The sequence below is a fragment of the Alternaria hordeiaustralica genome (genome assembly GCF_023758085.1).
Source record: "Alternaria hordeiaustralica strain BMP 2776 chromosome Unknown scaffold_12, whole genome shotgun sequence".
Taxonomy (NCBI): domain Eukaryota; kingdom Fungi; phylum Ascomycota; class Dothideomycetes; order Pleosporales; family Pleosporaceae; genus Alternaria; species Alternaria hordeiaustralica.
Window position 1 is genome coordinate 219,552 of NW_026056784.1, and position 26,721 is coordinate 246,272.

A 26,721-nucleotide genomic window follows, 5' to 3' on the forward strand; every position below is an offset into this window, starting at 1 on the left:
TGGGAGGGCTTGTGCAGAGGGCAGAGCGCTCTGTGAGTGTAGCGCACTTGACGACGGCCGCAGAGGGGTATGCGATGTCTTTTGTCAAGAAATGGGCAGTTTGAGCGAAAGGTGGTCAGATGGTGAAGGAGCAATGGTGCAAGAAGTCAATTCGCAGCCTCACAGCCTGGAAGCCAGATCCAATGCGGCACCTGGGTACCCTAGCTGGTTGGTTCGGGCGACTTTTCGGAGCAACGCTGTTAAGCCTGTCAAAAAGCGGCCGACAACAGGTGAACGGATGATCAGCGTCAGTGATAGGTTGGGGCCGAGAGTGTGACTGTTCTCGCAGAGGCACGGCGTCAGAGAAGGGCGCAGCAGACGGCAGGCTCAGCATGCGCTTCCTGGTCTGATTGATAAGCACAAAGCTTGGTGGGGTAGGGGAGAACGCCATCGAAGACCACCACACCGGACGCTGATCACCGCGTCCGGTGCCTGGTCCTGCAGCAGATGTGAGTCTCGCCAGATTCTCGAGTGCTGTCTGCTGGAAGGAGACTGGCTGGTTATAACAGAATTGGGGGTTTCGCTGCTACTATACTCATTGGCGTCATGCGTCATGCTGAATAAGAGTTGCCACTGCGTCTCTCGCAGTCTACTTCCGAAGACGGCGCTTTTCTGGAAAGAAGAATACTAATCATCTCGCTGCGTACTTGCCTAGTCCATGCGACTCGGCCATAGTTGATCATGGATACTATCTCTCATAAACGTCGGTGAAGCAGCGTAGAATGGTGCCAAGCATGAAGATGCGGCAGGGACTATCAAATGCAGAGTTGATGGCTGCAGCTGCAGACGTTAGGTGACGTGAGCAGTGAGTTTGGGTGACGGTGGTGACGGCCCCAGTGCCATTCGACATTCACGCACGCTTGTCTCACTTATAGGGCTGAAGCGCGGAGAAAAAAAGGGTCTGGGCTGTGTGGGGCGGCGCCAAGACCAGCGGCAGCCTGCCGGGCGTCACTGCTGGTCGCGACTTCCTACCTGTACGCGACTGTGATTAATCCAACCCACGACAACATCGCAACCACAAGTCAACCAGCGATTGCAACATGGCGGACAACACCAAGCAGATCAAGAACGCCGTCAACGCCAAGAGGCAGGCAATCGCCACGGAAGAGGCGCAACGTGCAGGATGGGCAGGTCAAGTAAGCTGCGCACCACGGAGCTATCGCATTGACCCAACTGACATTGTATAGCTTCCGGAGATGGAGGCTCTGATTGCCACCGTCGGAGAGACTGAGGAGACGACTGGTTTGCGTGCGGAAATGCAGCAGCATATCGCCGAGCACGACGCCAAACTTGAGGTCCTGCGATCCGAACTCGCCGCTCTCGAGGCCCAGCTTCCTGAGGACGCCGCTGAACCTGCCGGTCCCAAGTTCGATATTGAGAAGCACCCAGTCCTGCGCAAGACCATGGAGAAGCAAGAGCCCGAGAAGGCCGTCGTATTGAACATTGGCGACATCTGCGAGGCGCAGTGGACTGACAGGTCCTGGTACAAGGCCAAGATCCAGAGTAAACTCGGCGCCGCCTCAGCCCCCAAGTACCTTGTTCGCTTCATCGAGTACGACGACACCTTGACCGTCGATGGCTCCGCCGTACGCCCTCTGCCGAACAAGCGCAAGCGCGACGCCGAGCCCGCGTTCGCCGCAACTCCCTCTGCGCCCGTTGTCTCAAGTGCCCACGTCATCTCCGGAGCTGCTAGCATGAATCCGAGTGCGCAGGCTGCCAAGAGCGCCGGAGCTGCCCAGGACGGAGAAGAGAGGAAGGCTAGTCGCATCGCCAACAAGGGCATCCTCAAGAAGAGGCAGTCAAACTGGGCCGACTTCCAGAACAAAGGTAAAAAGAAGGGCGTTGTTAAGAAGGAGTCCATGTTCCGTACCAGTACCGAGGCTGGCAGTCGAGGTGAGTAAACCTAGCAATCTTTCTGTGTCTCATTGCTAACGCCTCACAGTCGGCTTCACGGGCTCTGGCAAGGGCATGACCGAAACCCACAAGCGTCAGCGTTACGACCACAAGGCCGACGCGGACCAGGACGAGGAGTACTCTGGCGACCGCAAAGGCTTCTAGACCGTCCAAGGCGAGGTCGACGAATACTCCGTGGTACGTACAAGTGTGATCGAAAACATTTGATACTCTGAATCCCTTGCTTACGTTGCCCTCGGGCCAACTTCAGACCTAGGCATACCTCAGCTACATGGAGTGATCCATTGTTGATCGAGAAGCGAAGCTTTGGCTTTGTATAAGAGGATGGAGCTAACCTGATGCAGGAGTTCGCACTCGTTTCGACTACTCACGACTACTCGATTGAGTCTACACGAAGACCACGACATCTGCATCTTTCGGTATGACTCTTCGGTACACACTCTCGTCTGTTGAGCCAACTCACTAAGCACGACGACTCGATAGGCGTTCGATACCCACTTCATCTGACATCACTGGTCACGCATCACGTATGGCTAGGTTACATTGTCAGGTAAGATACATGCACTTTTACTTTCTCCTTTCGTGCGTGCGTACATGAGCCACTACTCTTGTGCGTACATCATCTGCGGCCAGGTCTTTTACGTAGTCGGTCGGACAAATAGCGTTTGGGGATTGTTCATAGGAATCAAACATTCAAGTTCAAGATCACTTGCCACCGTGCCATAGCCATGAGCAATAAGTGTAGCCTCGTGTTCTACGCGAAGGACGTTGAGTTGCCGAGCACCTTCCAAGGCGGTGGTCGCGGCTTTGTTCCCGAATGCCCCGCGGTCCCACCAGCACACATCCTCGCGTCTTCTAGCTCCGGCCTCACCCCACGCCTCGACGGTCCAACTACCGCGACGCGTCCGTCAACCACGAAGCGCAAGGCATGTCGGGACTGCTCCCTAGAGCTCCTGGACTGCAACACGCGACTTCAGCATGGAGGCGGATTGGGACGAGGTAGGTAGCCGACGGCATGCCAATCACGCCTACCGTACTGACCACTGCGCAGCTAGCCATCGCTCAATTGCCGCCCCCAGGACCACACCTACCCGCTGTACCCATATCGACGTTCGCTTTCGACACAACACAAGAACTGCTATGGACAGGAAACAACCATGTGAGTACGTTCACACGCGACCCGTGCCAGGTGCCGTGCGACTGACATCTTCGCAGGGGCGCGTCACGTCTTTCTACGGCCCTCACCTCGAACGCTACACCTCGTACCGCGGACATGCGCCTCCCGATGGCCCCGTCAAGCAATTCCTCTTCACCGAGAAGGGGATTCTCTCCATCTCTAAACAAAGCGTCCACTATTCCCACCGCCGCGGACTCACACAATGGCATCTGACGTATGTTGGTTGCGGAAGGGGAAAGAGCGCACAAGGGCAGCGGCTGACCATCAGCGTATAGGAGCGCCGAGTTCAAGGACATGACATGCATGAACTTCACCTCCAAAGGCACGCGCGAGATCCTCGTCGCAGGATGCCAGGCGCAAATGTTCAAAGTAGACGTGGAGAAGGGCATCATCACACACACGGTATATCGCATGCCTTCATTAATTACCCTGAACTAACCAATCGAAGCTCCCTAACGAAGCTCAATACACCATCATGAAGCGTGCTGGACAGTACCTTTGCGCCGCCACGAAGACCGGTAGCATCCACATCTTGGACTCAAATTCGCTTGCCGTCATCAAGGTGTTCGAAGGTCATACTGGTAGCATCAACGACATGGACGCAAAGGGCGATTTCCTTGCAACATGCGGATGGTCTCCACGACAACAATATGCATATATGCTGGACCCATTCACCAATGTCTTCTCTTTGAAGACGCTGAAACAGCTACCTCCCATCCCATTCCACACAGGTGCAGCCTATGTGCGCATGCATCCCCGTATGTCTACTACAGCTTTCATCGCCTCTCAGAACGGCCAGATGCAGGTCATCGATCTCATGAACCCCGACTCGGCCAACCTCCGGCAACTGAACTTCTACGATTCGTTCCTCACTGGCTTTGAGATGGCACCTTCTGGCGAGGCTATTGCACTAGCAGACTCCAACTCGCACATACATCTTTGGGGCTCTCCGACCAAAGTACACTTCCCAGAATACAGCAACCCAACAGAGACTGCAGATCATAATGTTCCACCGCCCCCACAGATGGATTGGAACCCTGACACGTAGGTCTTACCGATTTTCAAACTTGACGTATTGCTTACTCTGCCCAGACCCCTGAGTACTGTTGGTATGCCATATTACAAGGAACAGCTACTTTCGAGTTGGCCTAGTCATCTAGTTTTCGAAGTCGGTGCCCCTCCGCCTAAGATTGATAGCACGATACTCGGCAACATGACGCGCGCCGAGATTGGATTCTACGCCAAGAACCCCAATACGAAGCGCAGAAACCAAGCCGAAGCAACACGGCAGGTGGATAGAGTGAGCGAATCGCTGTCTGCCCCCAAGTTTCTAAGTGAGAAAGCTCGGGCATCGCAGTCCTTCACCGAGCCAGATGCCCGGATAACAGAGACTATGGAGACTTTGACCGACCTGCATCTCGACGATGTTACACGCAAAGATGTTCCAGCCATGTATGGAAACGTGGAGATCAAGTACAGCAAGTTCGGTGTTGATGACTTCGACTTTGCGTATGTCTTCCCAACAACATCATTTGCCCACGCACTGACACGGCACCAGCTACTACAACCAGACACCCTACTCTGGTCTAGAGACTCACATTACCAACTCTTACGCCAATTCACTTCTGCAACTCTTCCGATTTACGCCGCTGCTACGAAATCTTGCTCTGCAACACACTGCTTCGCCATGCCTCTTTGAGTCTTGCCTTCTTTGCGAACTGGGGTTTCTCATCGATATGCTCGAAAAGGCGGCTGGGCTCAACTGTCAAGCATCTAACTTCTTGAAGACCTTCAGTGGCCTTTCGAATGCAGTCTCACTGAATCTGCTTGAAGAATTTGCTCCCAACGTTGCACTTACCACTATGATCCAGAACCTCAACCGCTTTCTGTTGGACAAGGTTTCCGAAGAATTCCGACAGATGCTTCCAGGGAACAATGGGCCTTCAGCCATGGATCAAGTACTGGAAACCCAGGCAAAAGCGAGCATGAGATGTGCACAGTGCAATAACGAAACCATCCGTGGAGGCAAGAACTTCGTCAATGAGCTCGTATATCCTGCGAAGCAGGTGATGAGGAACACTAGAATAGCACGTCCGACCTTCTCACAGATCCTGAAAGCTAGCGTCGAGCGGCAAGATCAAACTCGGGGTTGGTGTACAAAGTGCAACCGTTACCAGCAGATGGTACAGCGGAAGACAATCCAGTCAGTACCTGGAGTGTTGATGCTCAACGCTGCCATACAAAGCCATGAAGCCAAGTTGTTGTGGTCGACGCCCAATTGGCTTCCGCAAGAGATCGGGATCATAGTAGATCAAGGTCAATTCTACTGTTTCGAAGGCCAAGACCTGAAGCTACACCTGCAACGCGGAGTACATCAGATCATGGTTTATGAACTTGTTGGAGTCGTCGCGGATATCAACAGCGGCGAGCGTCAGAAGCCTCACCTGGTAGCGACCATCAACACCGCACCTTCGTCACGAGAAGAGGATTTAGAAGACAGATGGCATCTCTTTAACGACTTCCTAGTGAGACCAATCCCCAAAGAGGAGGCTCTGCGCTTCGATACAAGTTGGAAGCTTCCGTCTGTCTTGACCTTCCAGCTGAAGTCTGCCCGCAACAAGATCGACGACTCGTGGAAACAGAACCTTGACACTTCCATTCTGTACAGGTGGTGGTCGTCTAATCCAACGCCTCCAGAGGAGAAATTTAAGCTGCTTCAACACTCATCAGAAGAGCCACGCCCTGGCTACCCAGTCGCTATCGATGCCGAGTTCATTCGCCTCCAAGCCGAAGAGATCGAAATGAAGGCCGATGGCACCCGCCAGACCATTCGTCCTGATCGCAAGGGCTTAGCTCGTGTCTCTGTATGTCGCGGCGAAGGAGAGCAGGCAGGCCTTCCCTTCATCGATGACTACATCGCTGTAACCGAGCAAGTTGTCGACTACCTCACCGAATGGTCTGGTATATCTCCGGGCGACCTCAGCCGCGAAACCTCTCCACACGCACCAGTATCCCTGAAACACGCCTACAAGAAGCTATGGCTGCTACTCAATCTAGGATGTGTCTTCGTCGGCCATTCACTTGCCAACGACTTCCGCACCATCAACATCCATGTTCCCAAGAACCAAGTTGTCGACACAAGCAACCTATGGTTCAAACCAGACTTCAAGCGAAAACTGAACTTGAAGTTCCTGGCTTGGTGTGTACTGAAAGAGAGCATCCAAGAGGATACGCACGATTCCATCGAGGATGCGACGACGGCGCTGAAGCTGTGGAGGAAATGGCAGGAGTTTGATGATGCGGGCGTGTTGGAACAGATGTTGAACGACGTCTACGCCAAAGGCAGTCTGGTAGGATTCAAGGCGCCGGGCAGTGGAGGAAGGGCTGTCGGAAATGGTGGGCAGGGACATAGGGCTGTGAGTGGTAGCTATGGTGGGGAAGTACCGGATCCATTGACGACACCGAAGAAGGGAGGTAGCCAGTTTGGTAGTATGGGCTTCCGCAGTCCGCTCAGACGTTGAGGTATGACTTTGTGTGTAGGTAGAGATGAAATGATACTATTCGGAAATCGAATACAGATCTAACAAAGTCTTCGATATGCGGGTTTCAATCCTAAAGACTTTACTATAATACATCGATCATGCACCTCGCCAATACGCTGGATCATTGCTGTCTTCCCCATCCTGTCTCTCTTTTTCCTCTTCTTCAATGACTCTGACATCAATCGTCTTCCTTATGCCCTCCTCACCCAAAATACTCTCTTCGCTCGTGTTTCTTACATGAGTTTTGCTCGCCCTCTTTCCCGTCGATAGCACCGAGAACAACTCCATCTGATCGCGCGAAGCTTTCCGTCGTCGGGTATAAGCAGGCCTTCCACTGCCTACTGTGGGATAGTCGCTGGCGGGTCGAACGTAGGGGGACGAAGAAGATGAAGAGAAGACCTTGTTGAAGAGGGGTCGGTAGGCAGGCGCGGACGCGGAGATCATGGCTACGTTTACTTCGATCTGGGAGAGGAGGAGGATCTAAGTGGAAGTGTCAGTGGATAAGAGATTTGGATACCTTCATTGGAGAGGTACATGTGACAATGAGGAGACTTACGAAGATGTCATCGTATGGAATATCCTTGGATACGGCGAAGACGTAGAGTGCGTAGAGGCGCATGATAGAAGCTATCACTGCGATACCTCCCACCATGAAAATGCCCATAAGCGCGACTGTGCTCTCTAGTCAGTTTCGGTACCCTGCTGACTAGAATGGAGGATACGTACAGCGCTTCCGTGGGTGCATGTTAAGCTGCTTGAAGACTTTGAACGGCATGATCAAGATGACTATATCGGTGAGGATGTTCACGGACGCCATAGCGAAGTACGTCCTCGGCATATCATTGCAGCCTTCTGGGAATTTGGCCGACCACGCTCGGGACGGCTTGGTGCCGCATTCGAAAGCCTATTCTTCACAGTCAGTGGAACTGAAGGTAAAGAGTAACTTCGTCGTAAGCGCACGTTGATGAAAGTAACAGTGATGGTCTGTATGATGATAAAGCCTGCAGCATAATATATCCAGCGTCGAAAGCTGTGATGCGTGAAGATTCGATGGTACAGTGCTAATATGCTGGCTTTCACGCAGAACAGCGCCCATGGGTAGACCAGTTGGTATGCATACCTGGTTGTATGTGGAATCAGCAAAGAAATTCAAGCTGTAGCAGAGAGAGCTTGACTGACCAGTGTTTGAGAGTGGGTATCAAGAAGTGGTCGAAGTTGAGATCTTTAGATTGCCGTCTAAAAGTGTTAGCTGGTCATTATTTTGACGATGGAGTGAAGTAGGACTTACCCGGTCCCATAACTGACTTGAAAACCGTTCATGATGCCCAAGCCAATGGCTACTACCAGGGCGACGAGCATGAAGTAGTCATCCAACCCAACGCAGCGTACGAGTATAGCGCGGCAGTACAATCTGAGTGAAACTGCTATCAAAGAGAAGAAGAGTAGCACGCCGGTCGTAATGAGCATCATTGGCTGACGCGAGCCATTGTCGCTGGTGATGTAAACACCGTCGCCTGCCATGGTATTGGTCTACATGCACGTGTATGCCGGAGTTGTACTTGGGAGAAAGCATTGCCGGTGCGTGGGTATAAGACATAGTGATCAACCACGCCGCACACAGCATTGTTCATTGAGCATCTTCCCAGTAGGATGGCACGGCGGATGGTCAGATCAGATCGAAGACGAACGGAAGCCTACAAATCGCTGTAGCCAATCGCGCGCGGTCAACATGTGGCTTGCATTGATGTGTTTGTAACCGAGCGAGGCAGCACGTGGAAATTGTCATTTCGTGGATCTCCGATTACCACTTGGAAGGTTCGACCAAGCGCCACTGGAGATGAAAGTCTTGTGCAAGGGGGATTCGTGAAATGCCTGTCTTGCGAATCCTCCGGATGTATGCTTTCTTGGCGCTGCCCAGGTGGCGTAGGTACCTACCTGGACGCCCCAATCAATGCCGTAGTCAGGCATACGAAATGGCGAACGTAGTTCAGTGTGCGATGAATCGTGCTGCTACACGTATAGACAAACTCCAGTGGTGTTGATGTTGCGCGCTGTTTACAATCATCAGAGTAGGACCTCGGGAAGAAGAGAAGATCTGCCAAGCCGGCTCGAACTCCTTGGCACGCTTTTCGGTTGCGCGAACCGAATCAATCTCTCCAAAACTCGATCCTTCCCCTTCCCCGTCCATAGCGCAACAACATACACCAGGCCAGATCCGCCAAGAAAGAACGGGTGTACTATCTAAAGACGCAAATGCGGCGCAGGTCATATCGGTACCTGTTCGTGCAGTACACTACTGGCATGCGTCCCGTCTGCTGCCGTGTCTCCCGGATTTCCCATCAATCACTTCCCCCGCCATTCACATTGGAGCGCTCAAACCCAAGCTATACCCGCACCTGAGAAAAGTGGCCACTCAGAAGACGCGCGACTACGGGAGCGGGCCATTGCCGGGTGGCATTTCTGGTTAATCCGATAGTCGGACATAGTGTCTTTTACACCTGCTGTATAGCCAGCGTCTGAGACCTGCCAAGATAACAACATGTACCAATTCTTTCAATTAACCTGTATGGCAGCCAAAGACATCGGTATTCTCTCCTGCCGCGTCTCCAACGACGGCACACTCGGAGGGAATGGGCCGGAAAATACATCAACCCTAGAGTAGGCAAAAGCTCCGATGTTGCATATCATCCTGCAGGATGCTTTCGCTCTCAATCCTTGCGCCCACCGGCTGCATGCGCCCAAGTTGCCCCCGTCCCTGGAAACATCAAGTACTGGGAGATGGTTACGTCTAAAGCCAAACACACACTCAACAACGAACAACACGGTGACGTGCACACATCAGTTCAAGCTCTGTCTCTTGCAACGCTTACCTAGTCAGGGTCAAACGAAGTCCTCTGCTGGATGCAAAACTGCACACATGGCGCTTTCGGCCTTCTTACTCTCGTCTTCGACAAGTCGAGTTGATTCAGCGTTCCCGTGCTTAGCGAGTCATGTAAACAGTCGCTTCCTGAGCATCGGTATTTAATTTGCATATTCTGGACTCAACATTTGCTGTGCCACATAGGCGCATGTAGACCCTGAATCACCATGCATGCGTAGAGCCTCCTAGGCCCGGCACTCTCACCAGAATCCAACAGCTCGTACCCAAATACAGGTCCGAATTTGCTGCCCTTGTGGCCGCCTTGCAGCGTCGTACGTTAGTGCCTCGTTCTTCTCGGGGCAGTCCGAGGCTTAGATGCACGTTGAGCGGCGCTGGTGGACTGGTAGAGGGCTACATAAAAGCTTGAGACCCGTCGTTATCTGGGTGAGTAGATCGCTACAACTCACCTTACCTTCAGTCATCGATCTCGAACGCTACGGCAGATACATCGATCGCCATGGTCAAACTACAGCTCCTTGTTTCATCGTTCTGCTTGGCGTCACTGTCAACTGCAGCAGCACTTCCTCCAACCAATTCTGCCGTGTGCAAGAACCCTATCAAGCGACAGGAATGGTAAGATGGACCCACATTGGCACACGATAGAATTTCGCTAATCATGGTGACATCACAGGAGACAGCTGTCCATCCCACAGAGAAGGAACTATATCGACGCTGTTCTATGTTTGACAGCCAAGAAAGCCGTGTCAGGGATCCCTGGCGCCCTAAATCGATTCGACGATCATCAAGCCGTTCATGTCAACCAAGCCGACCATATTCATTTCGTAGGACACTTCATCCTATGGCATCGTTACTTTGTCGCAACATACGAGAAGGCTCTTCGTGAAGAGTGTGGTTATACTGGCGCTCATCCCTACTGGAACTACTCCTTGGACGCAGAGCCTCACAACCCTACCTCTACCCGCGTTTACGACTCAGAGATATTCTCTCCCGATACCGGCTTCGGCGGCAATGGAAACAAGGTTGAACCTCTCCCTGGACAAAACGAGTTTGGCATGGAGGGCGGTACGGGTGGTGGTTGCGTCCAAACCGGTCCTTTCGTGGCCTCCAAGTTCACAGTCAACTACCCCGGCCCAGCAGACTGTCTTCGACGCGACTTCATACCCGCTCTCATGAACACTTGGGCAGACCCAAAACTCGTAACGAAGCAGCTCGAAGCACCGGATTACACCACCTTCGACCGCTTGATGCAAGGTGACACCACATCTGGCGCTCCCAACATCCACGGAAGTGGCCACTTCGGTGTCGGTGGTGCGTTGGGCCAGGCTGGCAACGCTGCGAACTCTCCTGCAGAGCCGCTCTTCTACTTGCACCACGCCAATCTAGATCGCATCTTCTGGGAGTGGCAGCAACTTGATTTGAAGACTCGTCTCAACCAGGTTGGTGGACCGATCGTTCCGTTCGACTACAGCGGTCAGAACGTTACGCTGGACTACACGATCAATATTGGAAAGCTGGCGGGTGACAGGAAACTGAAAGAGCTTTTGGACACAACAGCAGGGCCGTTTTGCTACACTTACTGAAAGCATTGGGAGATACCTACCCGCTTTAGCGTGCATGAGTAACGATATACATAATAATAATAGTCTCGAAAGCCTGATCTACTCTCACCCTTAACTGACTCGTAAGTGACTGTTTGTAAGTCCTTCGCAATTGTGCAAGACCACCGTACCGGTGCCGTTCGTCGAGACTGCGTTGGTGAGGAAGACAAGATATCGCGAGACAAGGGTGGGGTAACACTAGCGGCTCACCCTAGCGTCGTCTTGCAAACCTAGGGAAGGAGCTCTCATCCAACAACTGCCTTCACACCAGCTACACGAAACCACCTGGTTTTGGTCCCAACACTCACTATCAATATACCTTAGTTCTCAATGCCCTTGGAAATCGAATACTCAGCTTACTGTCCACTGCTACAATTGCAACATTGAATGACTTGATAGATGTCTTTGAAGCCATGCGACACCTGAACTCAAGCATCAAACAATTGCGTAGCTCTGGGGTTTCGACGTCACATGGTCTACAGCAAAGGGTACGAACGACAATGCGACTAAAATAAAAGCCCACCATCTATACACAACAATACCCGCTACGCATGCTCGTGTCTGAGCTCAAGTGCAGCATCTAGCCATGTCCAACACACACACATACGAGCCCCTCTCCGAGCGCCATATCAGGCTCCTCAAACTTCCCGAGACCGCGCGGCCTATCCAAGAGCCTGATATCATTGAAGTATCTTTGGAAGCCGCGCCTCCATACGAGACGATCTCCTATGTATGGGGCGAGCAAGATAAATCTTGTGTCTTTGAGTTGGGCTCGGGGAAGTCGGTTCTCATCACGCCTACATTGCGCACTACACTCACGCGAATACGGCTTCATTGCCAAACCGGCTATCTTTGGGTTGATCAGGTACGGCAATACACTACCTAGCAGATGGAGGTGCCATACTGACTTTGTTGCGACGCCCGCAGTTATGTGTCGACCAAACAAGCATTCCCGACCGTAACCAGCAAGTATCTCTCATGGGCGAAATATACAGCCGATGCCAACGCGTCTTAATCTGGCTCGGGCAAGAGACACCCTCCACCTCATACATGTCCTACTACCTATCCCCCACGCCCCCTCCCGAAATCCAACAAAAAACCAAACACACACCCTCATCAGCATCCCTTGTATCAAAACCCGGGCCCCAATCCTTCGTCCGAAACCTCCTCGCCCTACCCTGGCTCACCCGAGCCTGGGTAGTCCAAGAAGCCGTGCTACCAACCAAAGCCACGTGCTTCCTCGGCGCCTTCACCTTTTCCCTAGAAGATTTATGGGCCGTTGTGGTCCATTTCCGGAGTGCAGAACGGTATCTCACAGGGAGGGACTATGTCAATTTACGTCAGCTACCGGGGTATCTAGTGCTGAACGAGATCATGCGATTGCGGATGCAGGCGCGGTACCAGCGGGGTCCTAGCCCCAATGAATCGACGTGTTTCTACCATTCCCTCTCTGTCTTTGCGCCGAGATCCAGGACGTCGAGTCGGCATGACATCATTTTCGCTTTTCTGGGGCTACAGCGAGATCGAAGGGTGAAAATCGTGCCTGACTATGACATGGATTGGGACGTCGTACCTTGCGTAGCCACCAAGTCGATTATCGAAGCTACAGCCAGTTTAAACCTCTTCGGACTGCTGCATCGGAAGGACGAAGAAACGAGTCGGTGGCCGGTTTTGCCGTCTTGGGTGCCGGATTGGTCGAGGACGGCGGAGGCGGAACCGTTGGTTTTTCCGAGGAGTTGGATTTACTTTGATGCTGCTGCTGGGAGACGGTATGAGGTCAAGGCGGTGACTGACCTCGACGCCGCGTATTTGGTGGTTACGGGGAAGATCATTGGTGAGGTGGCGCATACACTTGCGTTTACGAAAGGCCTTGCTGAGCCGCTTACGAACCGCCATGGATGGGACATTTGCTCTTACCTCAACTTGCCACATCTACACTATTTGCTGGGACAGATGTGGCGAGAACAGAATACGACTGCCCCGTCAATGGAGCGTTTGCTGAAAATAATTTTAGCCGACGGTTCCTTCACACTGAACCAGAAGCTAAGGGAGCACTGCAGCGAAGGTCTACCAGCTTCAGACATAGACGAGCTGGTTTCGACGTACTTGGCCACTGAAAGCGCTCCAAAAGAGCGCGATGTTGTCACAATGGGTCGGTCCAAGAACGCTGATGATCTAGGCAAACGAGCGACCAGACTTCGCGATCATGCTCGCGTAGCTTGGGGCCGACAGGTTGTCGTGGGACGCGATTGGAGACTTGGGCTTGCACATCGATCGGTCTGCGAGGGCGACTTGGTATGCATCGTCCACGGCTCGAAAGTACCTCTTGTGCTCCGTCGTCTTGCAAATGGTTATTATCGCTTGATGGGCCAGTGCTATTTGGAGGGCACTATGCGCGGCGAAGAAGTAACTTGGGATGAGGCGAGTGCAGAAGAATTCGTACTTGTGTAAGCGTTACTGCCCCTTGTTGTCACTAAGCAAATGGCAAAGCACGTTCCATCACATAAGACAAAAGCGGATATCACGATTCCCATTTACAACTTCGTCTCCGTCCCCCTCAACGCCTCTATATCGACGACTTCCTTGACCGCCTCGGTGGTGAGGACATACGGACTCTCGTCATCCACACAAACGCTATCTTCAATCCTCATGCCTATGCCCCGCGCCCATTTAGGCCACCGCTCTTCATTCGGGACGTAGATACCGGGCTCAACGGTGACACACATGCCCTTTTCAAACTTCCTACTCCGGCTCAGACCGGGGGAGTCGTGCACATCGAGGCCAACATAGTGGCCCACGTGATGTGGAAAGAGCGTTTGGATAGCATCGGCATCCATGTCGAAGCCGAGGTCCTTCAGACCGGCGGCCAGCGAGTTGGAAGCTGTATGGTGTAGTTTGTCGAGGGTGAAGTTTGAATCTGTGCGGCAGAGCGAGATGCAGGATCTTTGTACTGCGAGCAGGAGGGTGTAGAGATCGCGTTGGGCGGGGCTGAACTTGCCGGATACAGGCCATGTGCGTGTTATATCCGTGACGTAGCCTCCATACTGTGCGCCCGCGTCGACGAGGACGAGTTCTTTGGGGTTGAGCAGCATGTCGTTGGAGACGTAGTGGATGGTGTTTGCGTTGATGCCGCCGGCTACGACGGGGACGTATGCTGGGCCGTCGCAGTTGTCTTGCTTGAACCAGTAGTCGAGGAAGGAATCCAGGTCTTTCTCCGTGGTGAAGGACTGCCGCATTGCGTCTGTGATGGCGCGGCCCGAGTGCTGGCCTGCGCGGCGCATGTTTGTGATTTCGGCTTCGGATTTGATAAGGCGGAGTTCGTTGACGAGGGGGCGGAGGGGTCGTACGCTTGCGGGTGCGTCGCGGAAGACGTTGAATATGCCGCCTGTGCGTGAGGGCTCTGCGCCTGCGAGGTATCGTGAGAGCAGGTTTTTGGATACACGGGATTGGGGGAGGTCGGTGTATATGGCTTGCGCGCGGTTGACTATGTCGGGGAGCAGACGGGGTAGGTCGTCAATGCTGCCGCTCACGTCGGCGTTGAAGACGTCTTCCGCGGCCTCAACGCCTGATCGTGGTCCCTCCCAGGCTTCCACCTTGGGGTCCTTGGGCCGGACGTAGAGGTGGAATGTGTGCTCTCCATCCTTGTGTTTCTCTATTACCGCCACTGCATCCTGCTCTCTAAACCCCGTCAAGTACAGGAAGTCTGGGTCCTGGTGGAACTTGTAGAAGACGGCGCCGGATGCATATTTCAGGTCGTTTGCGGCGAGGATGGCGGTCGAGTTTGGGGGCAGTTCTTTGGCGAGGGCGGCGCGGCGTTGGTGGTACTCGAGTGCCGTGATACTGGGGGTGACTGCAGGATGTTAGTAGAGGGTAAGACGTTGCTCGGGCGGTCATCACCTTCCCCAGCCTTGAGTAGGTGTGGATGCGTCTCATGGAGCGGTTGGCCAAAACGGAGTTCAGCGGCAGGCACAGCAGCGGCCGCATACGCCCTCGTGCCGCCGACTCTGGGCTGCACCCGCCCGACGCGTCTCGCAGCATCGCACCGGTATGGCACGCGTGTAGCCGGTCGCAGCCATTTTATCGCAAAAGTCATGGTCGTTGGCGGAGAGGTGGGCTCGGGCGAATCAAGCTTCGGCGGAAGAGGCATCGGTTTCCCAGCCTAGTGGGCGCTAGGCCGCTAGTGGGAGAGCCTGACGTACCTTGCAGGTGCCACTACCGCCGCAGCTTCCCCCCTCCCCGCAAACACCTCCAGGCCCCCGTTTCTGCCTGTCGGACAGACAACGCACACATGACACGCCCGGCCGCTTATCTTCCGACTCTTCGCACGCCCAGTCTGCGAAGAAGACCACCACCGCCGTGACGCTGCCCAACATCATCCGCAGAATGGCCTCGTCGGCCGCCCAACCCAGCGTCGTTCCGCCCAAGGACCTCGAGAGCTTCCAGCAACACCTGACCAAGTCGACGCGTATTCTCGCGCTTCTCGGTGCGGGGCTATCAGCCTCTTCTGGACTACCCACTTTCCGAGGTGCTGGGGGTATGTGGAGGACGCATGACGCGACCTCACTAGCGACTCCCCAGGCCTTTGAGCGCGATCCAGGACTCGTGTGGCAATTCTACAGCTACCGACGGCACATGGCCCTCAAAGCCAAGCCCAATCCCGCCCACTACGCCCTAGCCGAACTGGCGAAGAAGAAGGAGCAATTTATCACGCTGAGCCAGAACGTCGATGGTAAGCCTGCGCCTCAGACCCCAGCAGTCGCATAGCTAACACTCCCACCCAGGCCTATCACCGCGCGCTCAACACCCCGCCGAACAGCTCAAACTCCTGCACGGTTCTCTCTTCGACCTCAAGTGCTCAGACTTCTTCTGCAACTACTCGGAGCGGAACAACTACACCGACCCCATCGTGCCTGCTCTCGCCATACCCACCGACGAATCGGACCCAACCACAAACGCTGCCCTTGCCGCCCGCGAACTAGACATCTCAGACATCAACGTCGAGATCCCGGAACTCGACTACAAGCACCTCCCCCATTGCCCCGAATGCAAGAACGGCCTGCTACGTCCGGGTGTAGTCTGGTTTGGCGAAATACTGCCTAAGAAGGTTATGGAGGATGTTGACGCGTTTATCGAGGACGAAGAGGATATTGATCTCATCATGGTCATTGGAACGAGTGCGAAGGTATATCCTGCAGCCGGATATGTGGATCTTGCGCGCAGCAAGGGGGCGAGGGTTGCCATTATCAACATGGACGCCAATGATGTTCCTGCGGGAGGGCTGTACGATGGGGACTGGTTCTTCCAAGGCGATGCAGCGCAGATTGTGCCCGAGTTGCTGAAGAGCGTTATCGGAGAGATTGATACTGAGAAGATGGGAGATGCTGCGGGAGGAGCTGGCTTGAGACCTGCCAGACTGCATTGAGGTTCTGTGCTGGATTTGCCCTGTTGGATTTTAGCAAGACTGAAGTAATGCAATGGGGCTAGACTATAGGGTTTCACCTCGGTAGTCTCCTGCTAGTGCATCCCTACAGCATGAAACAACTGTCACGTGGACATTGTCAGTATGCCTTCATGTGAAAATCCGCCCCTGTTGCATCAAACGAGATGAATTGGTCATGAACCAATACTGCTTTTTATTACTATCCTGCTATTACTGTTCCGTGAACGGTATACTATGTACTTGTGTAGTTCACCTTTCCCTAGTCCTGCAAAGTCGTCGTTGCGACGCGAGTCGATAATGTGACACGCGCAAGCGAATGCTAATGCTATTATACAGCATCTCTCCTTCTTCTTGCATCGCTGTTCGAGATAGTATTTGGGTATAACACGCGTAAGTGATGTTGCGGTAGCGACGAGTGTTGGGCCCCATTCGGCTGACACATACAACGTGGCCGTTTGGTCCTCCAGTTGTCCCGTTTTTAGCCGGCGGTGTTCTAGAATGCGAACCTATCCTGTTTGCGACTTTTGGCCCCGTTGATGACGAGGTGGGGATCCTTTTGAGATACCGTTGTGATAAAGCGACCGCTAGCATGGAATAAGATGTTGATTCCGCTGAACGGTAGGCCCCCGGTTCCTCACCAATCGCATCATTTTGTGTGCAGTCGGTGCTGCAGTAGTTTTGCCGCGAAAGGTACTCCCCCGTCCTCATAACATGTGAAAGTGGTAGTTGCCGAAGTTGTCCATTTCATAACGGAACAAGGCTTCAGCTGGTTGGTCGTTGTCCGGCCATGGTAGATATTGCGGGTCGACCTTTGCTGGTGCTGGTTGTTGTAGCACCATGATGACCTCGTCTGGGAAGGCGTCCGCTATGTCAGCCCAGACGTACGGTTTTGACGTCTTGACTATCGAATATACGACCTGGTAGGCGCGGGACGCTAACATGTTTGTGTCGCACATGCTGCGGAGTGAGGTGACGAGTTGCCGTGTGCTGTGCACAGACGCTTGTAGTGTGTCGCGGAAGTGATCGGGGCAGGATATGGCTATCATGAGAACGGCGAGTGATTGCATGACTGTCACACATTAGTCAGTAGGTGATATAGGGATTTGAGGCGTCGACATACTGTTGTGGACGATTGTCCACCAGGGCCCTTTTTCATATAGACTCCTGACATTAGGCTCGTTTGCCAGCAGCGATGCGACATCCCGTGCCGCTTGTACGCACGACTCTGCCACAGACTGATCGAGCGAATTGAAGTCATCAGTTCCGGCTTGGAAGCAGCGTTCAATACGGCGGAGTGAGGGACGAGTCGTCAGAACCTTCAGTCGGTAGTACTGAAGTTTGAGCAAGAAGACGTCGCGTTGTTGCATGCGAGCTGAGTTCCGTTCTTCGGAATGAACTTGGGGAATGTATTCAAATGCCCACTTGTCAAGGTGTTCGCATAGAGATATGGTCATTTGCTGGACGTAGTCCCATGATGGCGCAGATCTACGTTGTGTGTAGAGATTGGAGATGATTTGCTGGGTCAGGAGGTTCAGGTGGATATCCGCATCGAGAAAGTCGAGATTGGACACAGGTACGCTTTGGGTCTGATCGCTATTCACGGCACTGGGCAGCGGAGTTGTGATGTCTTCGTTGGGTATAATGCTGGGCCGGCCCGTAATCGAACTCAGCATGCTCTCGAGTGCATGTAGACTCCACCAGGTGCAGACCATGCTCTGCCTTCGGGCGGCCGAGACAGATTGATCATCTTGTTGCACGTGAAGGCCGAGCGAGAAGGCCGATCGCATCGCCATGCCTACCATTACCCAAGCCCTGATACAATATTAGCATGCAAGCACGTCGATTCAAGCAAGAGACGAAGAGAGAATGAACTAAGTAGTCACGAGCAAAGATCTTCCGCATACGTACCGATTAACATGGCCAGCAGTCATGTAGTAAATCGCAAAGAGTCCAGCAGCCTGAAACGTTTAGCATAGTCAAACAAGATCAGCAGCTCAGACTTGCCTGCGTTGTGAGCAGATCCGGAGTCGTTAGGACAACGATTGTGTCATTCATGCTAAGCAATTGAAAGGCACGCGATAAGTAGACGATGTGATCCAGCTCGTCGGCTCGCCATTCAGCCTGGATGAGATGTGAAAACTTGGCGCCTATTGCAAAAACAAGGTTGACCAGCGCAAACCATTTCTCCGGGCAATGTATCGCCTGCCCGTTCCGAACCAAGGTGTAGTACTGTTGTAGCTGGTGCTCTATAGTTGGGGGGAGGATGGGAAAGGAGCCTTGGATGGTCTGGGTGAAGCACTGGAATAGCAGTACTGCAGTATGTTCTGGTGGCAGCTCAAAGGGATTCCCACAGTCTGTGAGTTTGATGCCTTCGTCATCGAGATAGTAGTTGGTGAGAGCGATGTGTTCGAGCGGGGTCGCGGCAAGGGAGGTGGGTGACGCAGTGAAAGTAGGCGAGGGTGGCTGAGAGAGTGGCGCAGTGGTGTCAGGTGGGCCAAACAGAACGGTATCGAGAGCTTGTACTCTACTCCTGAGCGTCTGTAGCCACTGTACTTCGGAGATCTGGCCCAAGAAGCCTGCTTCGACTACATTGGGCAGTTCGCCACCGTCTTCGTCGCCAGAGTCTTCCGGGACAGTACCGTCCAGGCGAGGAAGGGGTGACTGATCCGAGGTAGGCGAGGTTTCTGCTCCGAGCGGCACATAGCTAGAGGACGGGGCAAAGGGGTGCATGCGCAAGTGCTGAGAGAATGGTTGAGGGGCGGATGCTCGCGAAGAAGAGGATATGGAGACGGGCGACCCGACCTCGTCATCTGACTTGGCGGTATTAGTTTGAGCAGTGGCATCCGGCTGGCAGGTCCTGTACTCACATCCTGGAGGGCATCTTCAATTCGACGTCGGTCATCGTCGCTGACGCGCAAGCTGAGGTCTTTGAGGACGGAGACGAGGGCATGGTTGCGGTCTTTGGCACTGGCGGAGTCAATTTCAGAACTTGGAATCAGGTCGTTCAACTGACGTCGCCAGCCGGTCTTTCCTGGGGCGCTCGTATACACATGTCTTGTCGGTCTTGTCGCAGTAGTTGCAGCGGGGGAGGCCGCCGCTACACTTGATCTCTAGCGTGTGTTAGAGGTCGAGAGAAAGTGAATGATGTTGGAAAAGACAATGGCAACGCACTCCGCTTGTGACAGTTGCGACATGCCCGCTGGACTCTGTCCCTCTGGCGCGACTTGGGCGTGGTGGGTGGCGGGGCGCGTCGGGGTGGTAAGCGTGGAATGGCGACCTTGAACTGCGACCCGTAGGGACCGGCCGAGGGGTGACCAGCCGGAGGGGGTCCAGGTCGCCTGTCGTCTTGCATCGGGCCGCTCGCGAAAACTCACGCTGCGTGGTAAGGGAACAAGAGTCATCTCAGCGCATCTCGCATCGTGTTTATGAAAATAACCGCCTGCGTCATGGGAATCAAAGATTGGGGATGAACGCTGCGCCTTGGCGGGAGCGACCTCGTAGTGATTGGCTTCGGTGCACAAGTCCGCATGGCCAATACTCATCGTGCCCGCGCATTTGCCCTGGTTCTGCTGCGTGCGCCGCCATTGCAGGGGCGCGCCACGGGGCGAGTGTCGAGACGAAGGTTCCGCCGCGCCCCATATAGTGACTTCCTCGACCACGGGCGCGGGCAGAGAAGTAGACGGCGTAGACGTTGACTCCAGATCCGCAGGCGCTAGCCCTCGGGCCCCTCTGCCGGTCGTCCCCTCCGCCGTTCAGCGGCATCCCGCCGTCGCTGGCCACTCGCACACTGCATCACAGCAATTTCCCATGCGCGACCAGACAGGTCGACATGGAATTTGCCTCGAATGCGATCCTGCCGGCACTTCACTTTGTCACCTTAGCACAAAAGCAAACCTTGGGACACGTGCCCGCTATCAGTGGTCCGAGCTAGCCCCGCCATCCTCAAAATTTCGATTCGAGTTCCGCCGAGAAGAATTACTGCTCTCGCTCTAGACATCTCGCTGCTTGTAAGCGAGGAACCCAAGATTGGGGCGCTGGCGTGTTTTCTTTTGCCGTATCAACGCCTCCAGATCGCCGTCCTGTCGTCCTCGTCGTCCTTCTATGTACCTCTGCAGTGCCATCGCACAAATAACCCGAGTCATGCACTATGCTGTATAACCTTATCGTGACCGGACGGCATATGGTGTATCTCCTAGACTGCACCTTGTTAGTAAGCCATGTCTTGAACAAACACGCGCATCACCATACTCCCACCTAAGGATAAAACCCGATCTTTTGTGGATCAAGTCATCTCAAACCACCGGACAACACCCGCCAATCAGTGCAGCTGCCAAATTTGGGTTGTCCCTCGGTTGCCCGGTTTCGGCCTAGCGCCGCTAAGGCACATGCAACCTTTAGCTTTACACATCCATAAATCCTCCCGACTGCGAATGCGAATATAGTCTTGCATAGCTAGGAACAAGCCCATGGCGCTTCTGCGCGATATAACGACCTGATCTGCGCTTTGTGCCAACGCAGCACAGTAGTACCACGGGTGTGTGCAAGCATGGTTTCATTTCGCCGGCCTGCAGGTGCATCCCTTGCTATAGCACAGGTCGCCACCCAGACCAAGGGTCGTGTTCCGAAGGCCACCCGGCACATGTACTTTCACAAGCAAGAAATACGAAACACGACTGATTATAGTTCAGCCTCAATCTCGGTCCCACTGGTCCCTTGATAATCCACTCTTATATCCACCGCCGTCCGCTCAGGCATGCTCGAGCCACACCCCGCCAACCCCGCCACCTCTTTCTCCACTATCCAGCCTCTCCGCGGAGCCTCCAAACTTTCCGGCCTTCGCGTCTGTTATTAGGACTACCTCGCCATACCAGAATCCCCTATCTTTAACGCGTTGCTGCTCCTCCTCGTTCTTTGGCAAGCGCAGTATAATCTTCGCACCGGTGTCACGAGTCTCCACTTCATGCACGCGCCTGAGCTTGAATTCAAATCCTCCAACAACCTCTTCACCAGCACTACCGATGACGGCGTCGTAGGTTCTTCTAGTCTCATCTAGCAGGGCCTGGTCGCCCACGATGATAGTAAGTCGGCTGACCCCAATTGCGCCGCATGGATGAGTCGTCTTCGAATCGTCTATTGGAACGCGGACATCTCGAGGTGTAATGTCGTGGCAGAAGAATGGCACCCTGCCCCTAACACTCTGTCCACCTTTCTCTCCCTTGGGGAAGGTGACAGCCCAGGCTACGTCGACTCCATCAGCTCTCTTTCTTCCACCCTTGATCGGTTTTGAGTGACTTTCTATCACCGCCTCGTAATTCTTCTCGGGCGAAAGTGAGTTGGTGAGGCACCAGTCTTTCCAGCCTACGAAGTCGGCGTCCGGGCCCCACCAATGCTCAGGCGCGAGGGAAGGGTTGACGAAGGAGATGAGTTCGATGTAGCATCCGTCTGCGAGGAGAATCAAGACATTCGATGTCGCGCCGTCAGCGTGGAAGCCTCCTGGGGTGAGTGTAAAGTTGTCCGAGAAGAATGGAGGGACTTCGGGCAGTTGCGTTGTTGGGTTGGCGGGGACGAAGAGGATGAGGTGGTCTAGGCTTTGCTGTGACGTGGCCATCGCGGCAGTTGTATCTTGGTGACTGATTTGGTTGTGACCTCAGATTGTCTCACGGTGAGTTAATTACTACCTGAAGAGCTCAGCACCAAGTGTTCATGGACGTGGAGTTATTGCGCCCGGGCTTGTCCGGAAGAGGGATGACTTCGGGAAGCGACAGGGATACATGAGGGGTAGCTCCTGCCAACACTGCTCATCGCGTGAGTAATCAGTCACTTATATACGCTGATCTTACTCGATCGAGCTTGAATACTCCGAAAGACCCAAATCTGGCGCTTACCTCTACGAACGACCACCGTATGACTTGACTTTGCCGTATCGCAGTAACTTTCGCGCGACCTCGAAAGAACGTGCACTCGACAGTGAAGCGGCGGCAAGCAACACATGCGCATATCGTTTCGTGCATCACCATCTACCGTACTATCATGGCAAATGAACGAGACTGCATCAATCATGAAAGCGACGGATGCTAGCCGATACACCATCCCAGCCTATCGATTCAAAACAACATCCCCCGTCCAACCCTCAATCCCATCCTCATCCTCATCCCATCTCCTCGCCCACAACTTCTCACACTCCCTTCCCAACCTCACCAACACCACTTGCTCTTTTCCTCCCTCAAAACTCTTCTCGTCCTCAAATAACTCTCGTATACTCACATCACGATCCAGCATCTGCCCTTTGTTGTTGCCGTATTTGTAGCCTGGCATAGGCAGGATGGCGATGTTAAGCAGTGCGCGGGCTTCGGGTGAGAGTCGGATTGGCGTGTTTCTGGTGGCGCCTTGGAGGGTCTTGAAGATGTGGACTGCGTGGTGGATTTCTTGATATGCTTGGGCGGCCCATACGGGGAGGGTGGGGAAGTGTTGGAGGAGTGTGGAGGGGGTTAGCGGTGGGAGGGCTCTCGATGTGGCTTTTGGTCGGATAGGCAGTGTGGTTGGTTGAGACATTGGTGCGGGTATTGGGGTGCTGGGACGCGATGGCGAGGGTACTTTCTTCTTGGGTGCTGGGCGGTTTGGCTGATGATTGCTCCAATCTTGACATTCTGATTGCCCCCTTATAGAGATGAAGATGTATGCTCTGCCTGACATGTTGCGCCGGGTCAGACATGTGTCTTTCGTTATGACCAAGACATTGCACTGAGTGGGCTTGAGACCCAAGTGAGTTGTGTAGGCCAATGTTTCAGATAATCGGTAGCTAAGTATGTATATGATAGCATCATAGTTCCCCTCCAGGTGCAGTCTACAAGGGACTAACACTGTACTGCCGTGGTACCAAGGCGGTACTCAGGAGGTACTCCACGTTCCTGGCATCGTTCGGTGCACTCGTAATAACCCGTTGTATACAGCTGGCAACTGTTTTAGAGTGCAGAAAACAGAATAACACTGTTTGTATCCACGTTGCCGAAAGGCGTCATCTAATCTTGCAGTCAAGATAATCGCCAGGCCGCTCAGTCTGTAGATGTGAAGGGGCACGTCTCTGGTGTGATTCTCAGTTCTCCGATATCGCAGTGTCTTTTGAGTGGGCTCTTTCTTGAGCGCCTCGGCTTCGTTGGCTCTGTTCTTCCTCTCTCTTTCTGTGGCGGTCACGAGAGCTAGGCATGGAGGGGGCTGAGAGATTGTCGACTTGCGCTGGGTTGGGCTTCTTCCGCTTTTCTCATGCGTTCTCGCTGCTCGGGCTTCGAAGTACCCTGCTTTGGTGTCTACGCCGCTCAATGCCGCAGCAATGTTCAAAGCTGCGTCGTACTGTCGACCGACTGCCGTGGTTCGGTTCCTTAGTAGATATTCCGGATGCCAGGCGTACACGACGACGAACAGAATCTTTTGGGCGTTGTTGCGCACTATGCCCATGAGCGTCGTGCTGCCGCATGATAGTCGAACTGTGATATTTTCCACGTTGTGTCGCTCATGGAAGCGCTTTCTGTTAAAGGCGCCAAATACTAGTAAGACCTTCTTCGACAGCGACTGACATCTGTAGGCAAATTCGTCATGCAGTTGTTTCACTTCCTCTTTTCACCCGTCGGCAACATTCGCGAGGTGACTTACGGACGCCGCGCTCAGACGGCGGAAGTACGCTTCAAACCAATAGGTGTTACTCGCCACGAAGCCCTTCTCGATGAGGATTCGGATGCAACAGTTGGTCGCGTCTAGAGTCTGACCGTCGTTGAGATGCTTTGTCGTGAACGTTGGGTAGTGCAGCTGCAGATGCAACAGGGACGTCGCATATCCTGACGGTGAGACGATATGGGATTCTACCATGCCGCTTCGCCTCGCCTCTTCCTTCTTGAATGATTGGAATAAGCCGGGCATGTTGAAGGTATCCTGTCCGTACTCCAGGTCATACTCAGTCTCTTCTAGGAACTCCCGCGCCTCGCAGGTCATCATGGCTAGAGCTTGCAGCACTTCTGCCCGCACTGCAGCGAGCCTGGCCTCCGAAGGAGCGTTGATGGATGCCGTACTCTCAGAATCCATGTGCGTCGCCCATGCAGCTATTTCATCTGGAGTCATGTCGTTCGTGTCGAGATAATCGCCGTCATCGAGCAAGATAGCGCCATGCTCTCCACCAGTCCATGTGTCCTTTACGTTATCTGCCCGAGTGACGTCTTGCACCAACATGACTCGGTCATCCTCGTCTACCCATACGTCTAAATGCTGGGTCGTGCTCGCGACGTCGATGATGGCTCCTGCCTCGTTGGCCATTGTGTTGTCGCTGGCGGCTGCCCGCTTGCCGTCGACGCCTGCATGCTGAAGTGGCATAGTCGTTGATGCTCGATCCCAGGCGAAGGCTGACTCGCTGGTCTTGCTCGCGTCGTCGATGATGGCTGCTGCCTCGTTGGCCATAGTGTTGTCACTGGCGGCTGCCCGCTTGCCGTCGACGCCTGCATCCTCAAGTGGCAGAGTCTGTGATGATCGACCCCAGGCAAAGGCTGCTTGCTTTGTTGGCCTCGTGTCCTTGGCTTTTGGTGCTCGCTTCCTACTGATAGTTAGCGGTTAGCGGTAACGATCATAGGAAAGCGCATCTCACCTTTTCGGCTGTGCATCTTCTGCCAGCCGTACACCTCGTCCACTGGAAGACAGTGTGGCCTGTCTCTTTTGGTCGCTGGCGGTCGACATACCTCGGCGATCGAATCGAGACTTACCCGTGGACTGTAGGACGAAGATGCGAAGGACGAAGCTTGAGCACGACCGCACTCACCGTTATGCTGTTGATGTGACGCCATCTCTCTAGCAAGCAGGTGCGTTGGGGGCGTATCCTGTTGGAGCAGGACGCGGCTTCCCTCACTTGGGCGGGCACAGAATCCAGCAGGCGCGCGCCCCATTCTTGTTGGACAGCCCACCTGCTCTCTCATGATCCTTCCGCAGTCGCTTCGAACGACATGCTAAGTCGCGAAACTCGTAAGAGTATCGCGTCCGGCCTCGTAAGATTGGCTAATGCGCTTTCTTTGAAGTAAGTCATGGCGGCACCACCTTAGAGGCACTGCTCGCTCAACTTCCTACGAACTAAATAGAGCAAGTGTAATGAAGGACGCAAGGTAGGTGCATGTCCCTAATCCAATATACACCTCCACCTTTGAACATGCAATGCAATACGAAAGATGTTGATCAATGGTAAAAAGGTGTCTTATTCTGGGTCGAGGGCAAGTGGTGATGATTCTCAAATGCGGGCGGAACGCTGAAGTTTGCCGAGCCCTCCGACGAAAACCGCAAGCACCGAGCCTCCGGCGAACGCCACTTCAGATCATGATCATTTTAAGTCAGCCGAGAGAAGGCTGCGCAACGTATTGCTCGTATCATGTGCCATACTCGGAACTCCACTTAAAGGACGGTGTGATTCTACTGTCTCTTGTGGCATGATGACTAGTTGTGTGCCAGTGCGACAGTGTCTGTGGACCTGCCTCTAAGACACTAGGACATTAGCTTGCTGGTGCATCTAGCGCATGCCAAGGTGAGCCTGTCTGTGGATGGGCACATAGTCCCATTGGGGCTGGTGCCTGTTGACTGCTCTGCAGGGTATCTGTCACATTATAAATGATAGGTTTTCTCAACCTTTCATCAAAGTCCGGTATGGTGTATCGGCTAGCATCCGTCGCTTTCATGAGTCAATTGTGTCAGCTTCCGACGAGAGCCGGGTTCGATTCCCGGTACCGGAAAAAAATGATCTTTTTTGCATCTATTATCTTTTTTACAACATCATCTTTTTGCCCGCGTCTCAAAACTTAATCTAGTCAGATGCTACATTGATGTAAGTGACCTGCAGCTTTTTTGTTTGTTCATATCTGTCATAAGGCTTGAGTCTACGCATCTTGAGACGGACACTGACGGTACCGGAAAAAAACGTTCTTTTTCGCCAATTCTTCTTTTTGCCCGCAGCTCAAAACTCAAGATAATTGAATGCCATACTGCCTTTAATGTGAGAGTAACTTCCAGCTCTTTTTTTGTATGTTCACATCTGTTGTAAGGCAGCTTGAGACAGACGCTGAGGCCATGTAGTGATGCCATCGCCTGCCACGTGAAAGCGCGCTTCGGCG

At 53.6% G+C, this 26,721-nt stretch overlaps 9 protein-coding genes and 1 non-coding gene across 10 annotated transcripts; 5 read left to right on the forward strand and 5 right to left on the reverse strand.

Annotated features, from left to right (window-relative positions):
* Positions 1-1,079: 1,079 nt before the first annotated feature.
* J4E84_006332 (uncharacterized protein) lies at positions 1,080-2,097 on the forward strand (the record flags this gene model as incomplete). The annotated part of the gene is made up of 3 exons (XM_049388923.1): positions 1,080-1,175; positions 1,227-1,932; positions 1,982-2,097. The coding sequence occupies 3 exons, from the start codon at positions 1,080-1,082 to the stop codon at positions 2,095-2,097; spliced, it is 918 nt and encodes a 305-aa protein (XP_049243197.1).
* Positions 2,098-2,931: 834 nt separating this feature from the next.
* On the forward strand, positions 2,932-6,651 carry PAN2 (poly(A)-specific ribonuclease; the record flags this gene model as incomplete). Its single annotated transcript, XM_049388924.1, has 7 exons — positions 2,932-2,952; positions 3,005-3,112; positions 3,169-3,344; positions 3,406-3,532; positions 3,579-4,174; positions 4,223-4,639; positions 4,689-6,651. 7 exons carry the CDS (start codon positions 2,932-2,934, stop codon positions 6,649-6,651), a joined length of 3,408 nt encoding a protein of 1,135 aa, XP_049243198.1.
* Positions 6,652-6,768: 117 nt separating this feature from the next.
* Positions 6,769-7,291, reverse strand: J4E84_006334 (uncharacterized protein; the record flags this gene model as incomplete). The annotated part of the gene is made up of 3 exons (XM_049388925.1): positions 6,769-6,960; positions 7,015-7,152; positions 7,229-7,291. The coding sequence occupies 3 exons, from the start codon at positions 7,289-7,291 to the stop codon at positions 6,769-6,771; spliced, it is 393 nt and encodes a 130-aa protein (XP_049243199.1).
* A 2,758-nt stretch (positions 7,292-10,049) lies between these two features.
* J4E84_006335 (uncharacterized protein) lies at positions 10,050-11,133 on the forward strand (the record flags this gene model as incomplete). The annotated part of the gene is made up of 2 exons (XM_049388926.1): positions 10,050-10,165; positions 10,224-11,133. 2 exons carry the CDS (start codon positions 10,050-10,052, stop codon positions 11,131-11,133), a joined length of 1,026 nt encoding a protein of 341 aa, XP_049243200.1.
* A 2,552-nt stretch (positions 11,134-13,685) lies between these two features.
* On the reverse strand, positions 13,686-15,244 carry J4E84_006336 (uncharacterized protein; the record flags this gene model as incomplete). The annotated part of the gene is made up of 2 exons (XM_049388927.1): positions 13,686-15,001; positions 15,049-15,244. The coding sequence occupies 2 exons, from the start codon at positions 15,242-15,244 to the stop codon at positions 13,686-13,688; spliced, it is 1,512 nt and encodes a 503-aa protein (XP_049243201.1).
* A 290-nt stretch (positions 15,245-15,534) lies between these two features.
* Positions 15,535-16,573, forward strand: J4E84_006337 (uncharacterized protein; the record flags this gene model as incomplete). Its single annotated transcript, XM_049388928.1, has 2 exons — positions 15,535-15,880; positions 15,933-16,573. 2 exons carry the CDS (start codon positions 15,535-15,537, stop codon positions 16,571-16,573), a joined length of 987 nt encoding a protein of 328 aa, XP_049243202.1.
* Positions 16,574-17,295: 722 nt separating this feature from the next.
* J4E84_006338 (uncharacterized protein) lies at positions 17,296-19,785 on the reverse strand (the record flags this gene model as incomplete). Its single annotated transcript, XM_049388929.1, has 5 exons — positions 17,296-17,660; positions 17,712-18,386; positions 18,592-19,405; positions 19,459-19,558; positions 19,763-19,785. 5 exons carry the CDS (start codon positions 19,783-19,785, stop codon positions 17,296-17,298), a joined length of 1,977 nt encoding a protein of 658 aa, XP_049243203.1.
* A 1,553-nt stretch (positions 19,786-21,338) lies between these two features.
* J4E84_006339 (uncharacterized protein) lies at positions 21,339-22,199 on the reverse strand (the record flags this gene model as incomplete). The annotated part of the gene is made up of 1 exon (XM_049388930.1): positions 21,339-22,199. One exon carries the CDS (start codon positions 22,197-22,199, stop codon positions 21,339-21,341), a length of 861 nt encoding a protein of 286 aa, XP_049243204.1.
* A 2,006-nt stretch (positions 22,200-24,205) lies between these two features.
* J4E84_006340 (uncharacterized protein) lies at positions 24,206-25,306 on the reverse strand (the record flags this gene model as incomplete). The annotated part of the gene is made up of 2 exons (XM_049388931.1): positions 24,206-25,166; positions 25,218-25,306. 2 exons carry the CDS (start codon positions 25,304-25,306, stop codon positions 24,206-24,208), a joined length of 1,050 nt encoding a protein of 349 aa, XP_049243205.1.
* A 945-nt stretch (positions 25,307-26,251) lies between these two features.
* Positions 26,252-26,343, forward strand: J4E84_006341. The gene has a single exon. It is a non-coding gene; the product is annotated as a tRNA-Glu (tRNA).
* The last annotated feature ends 378 nt before the right edge of the window (positions 26,344-26,721 follow it).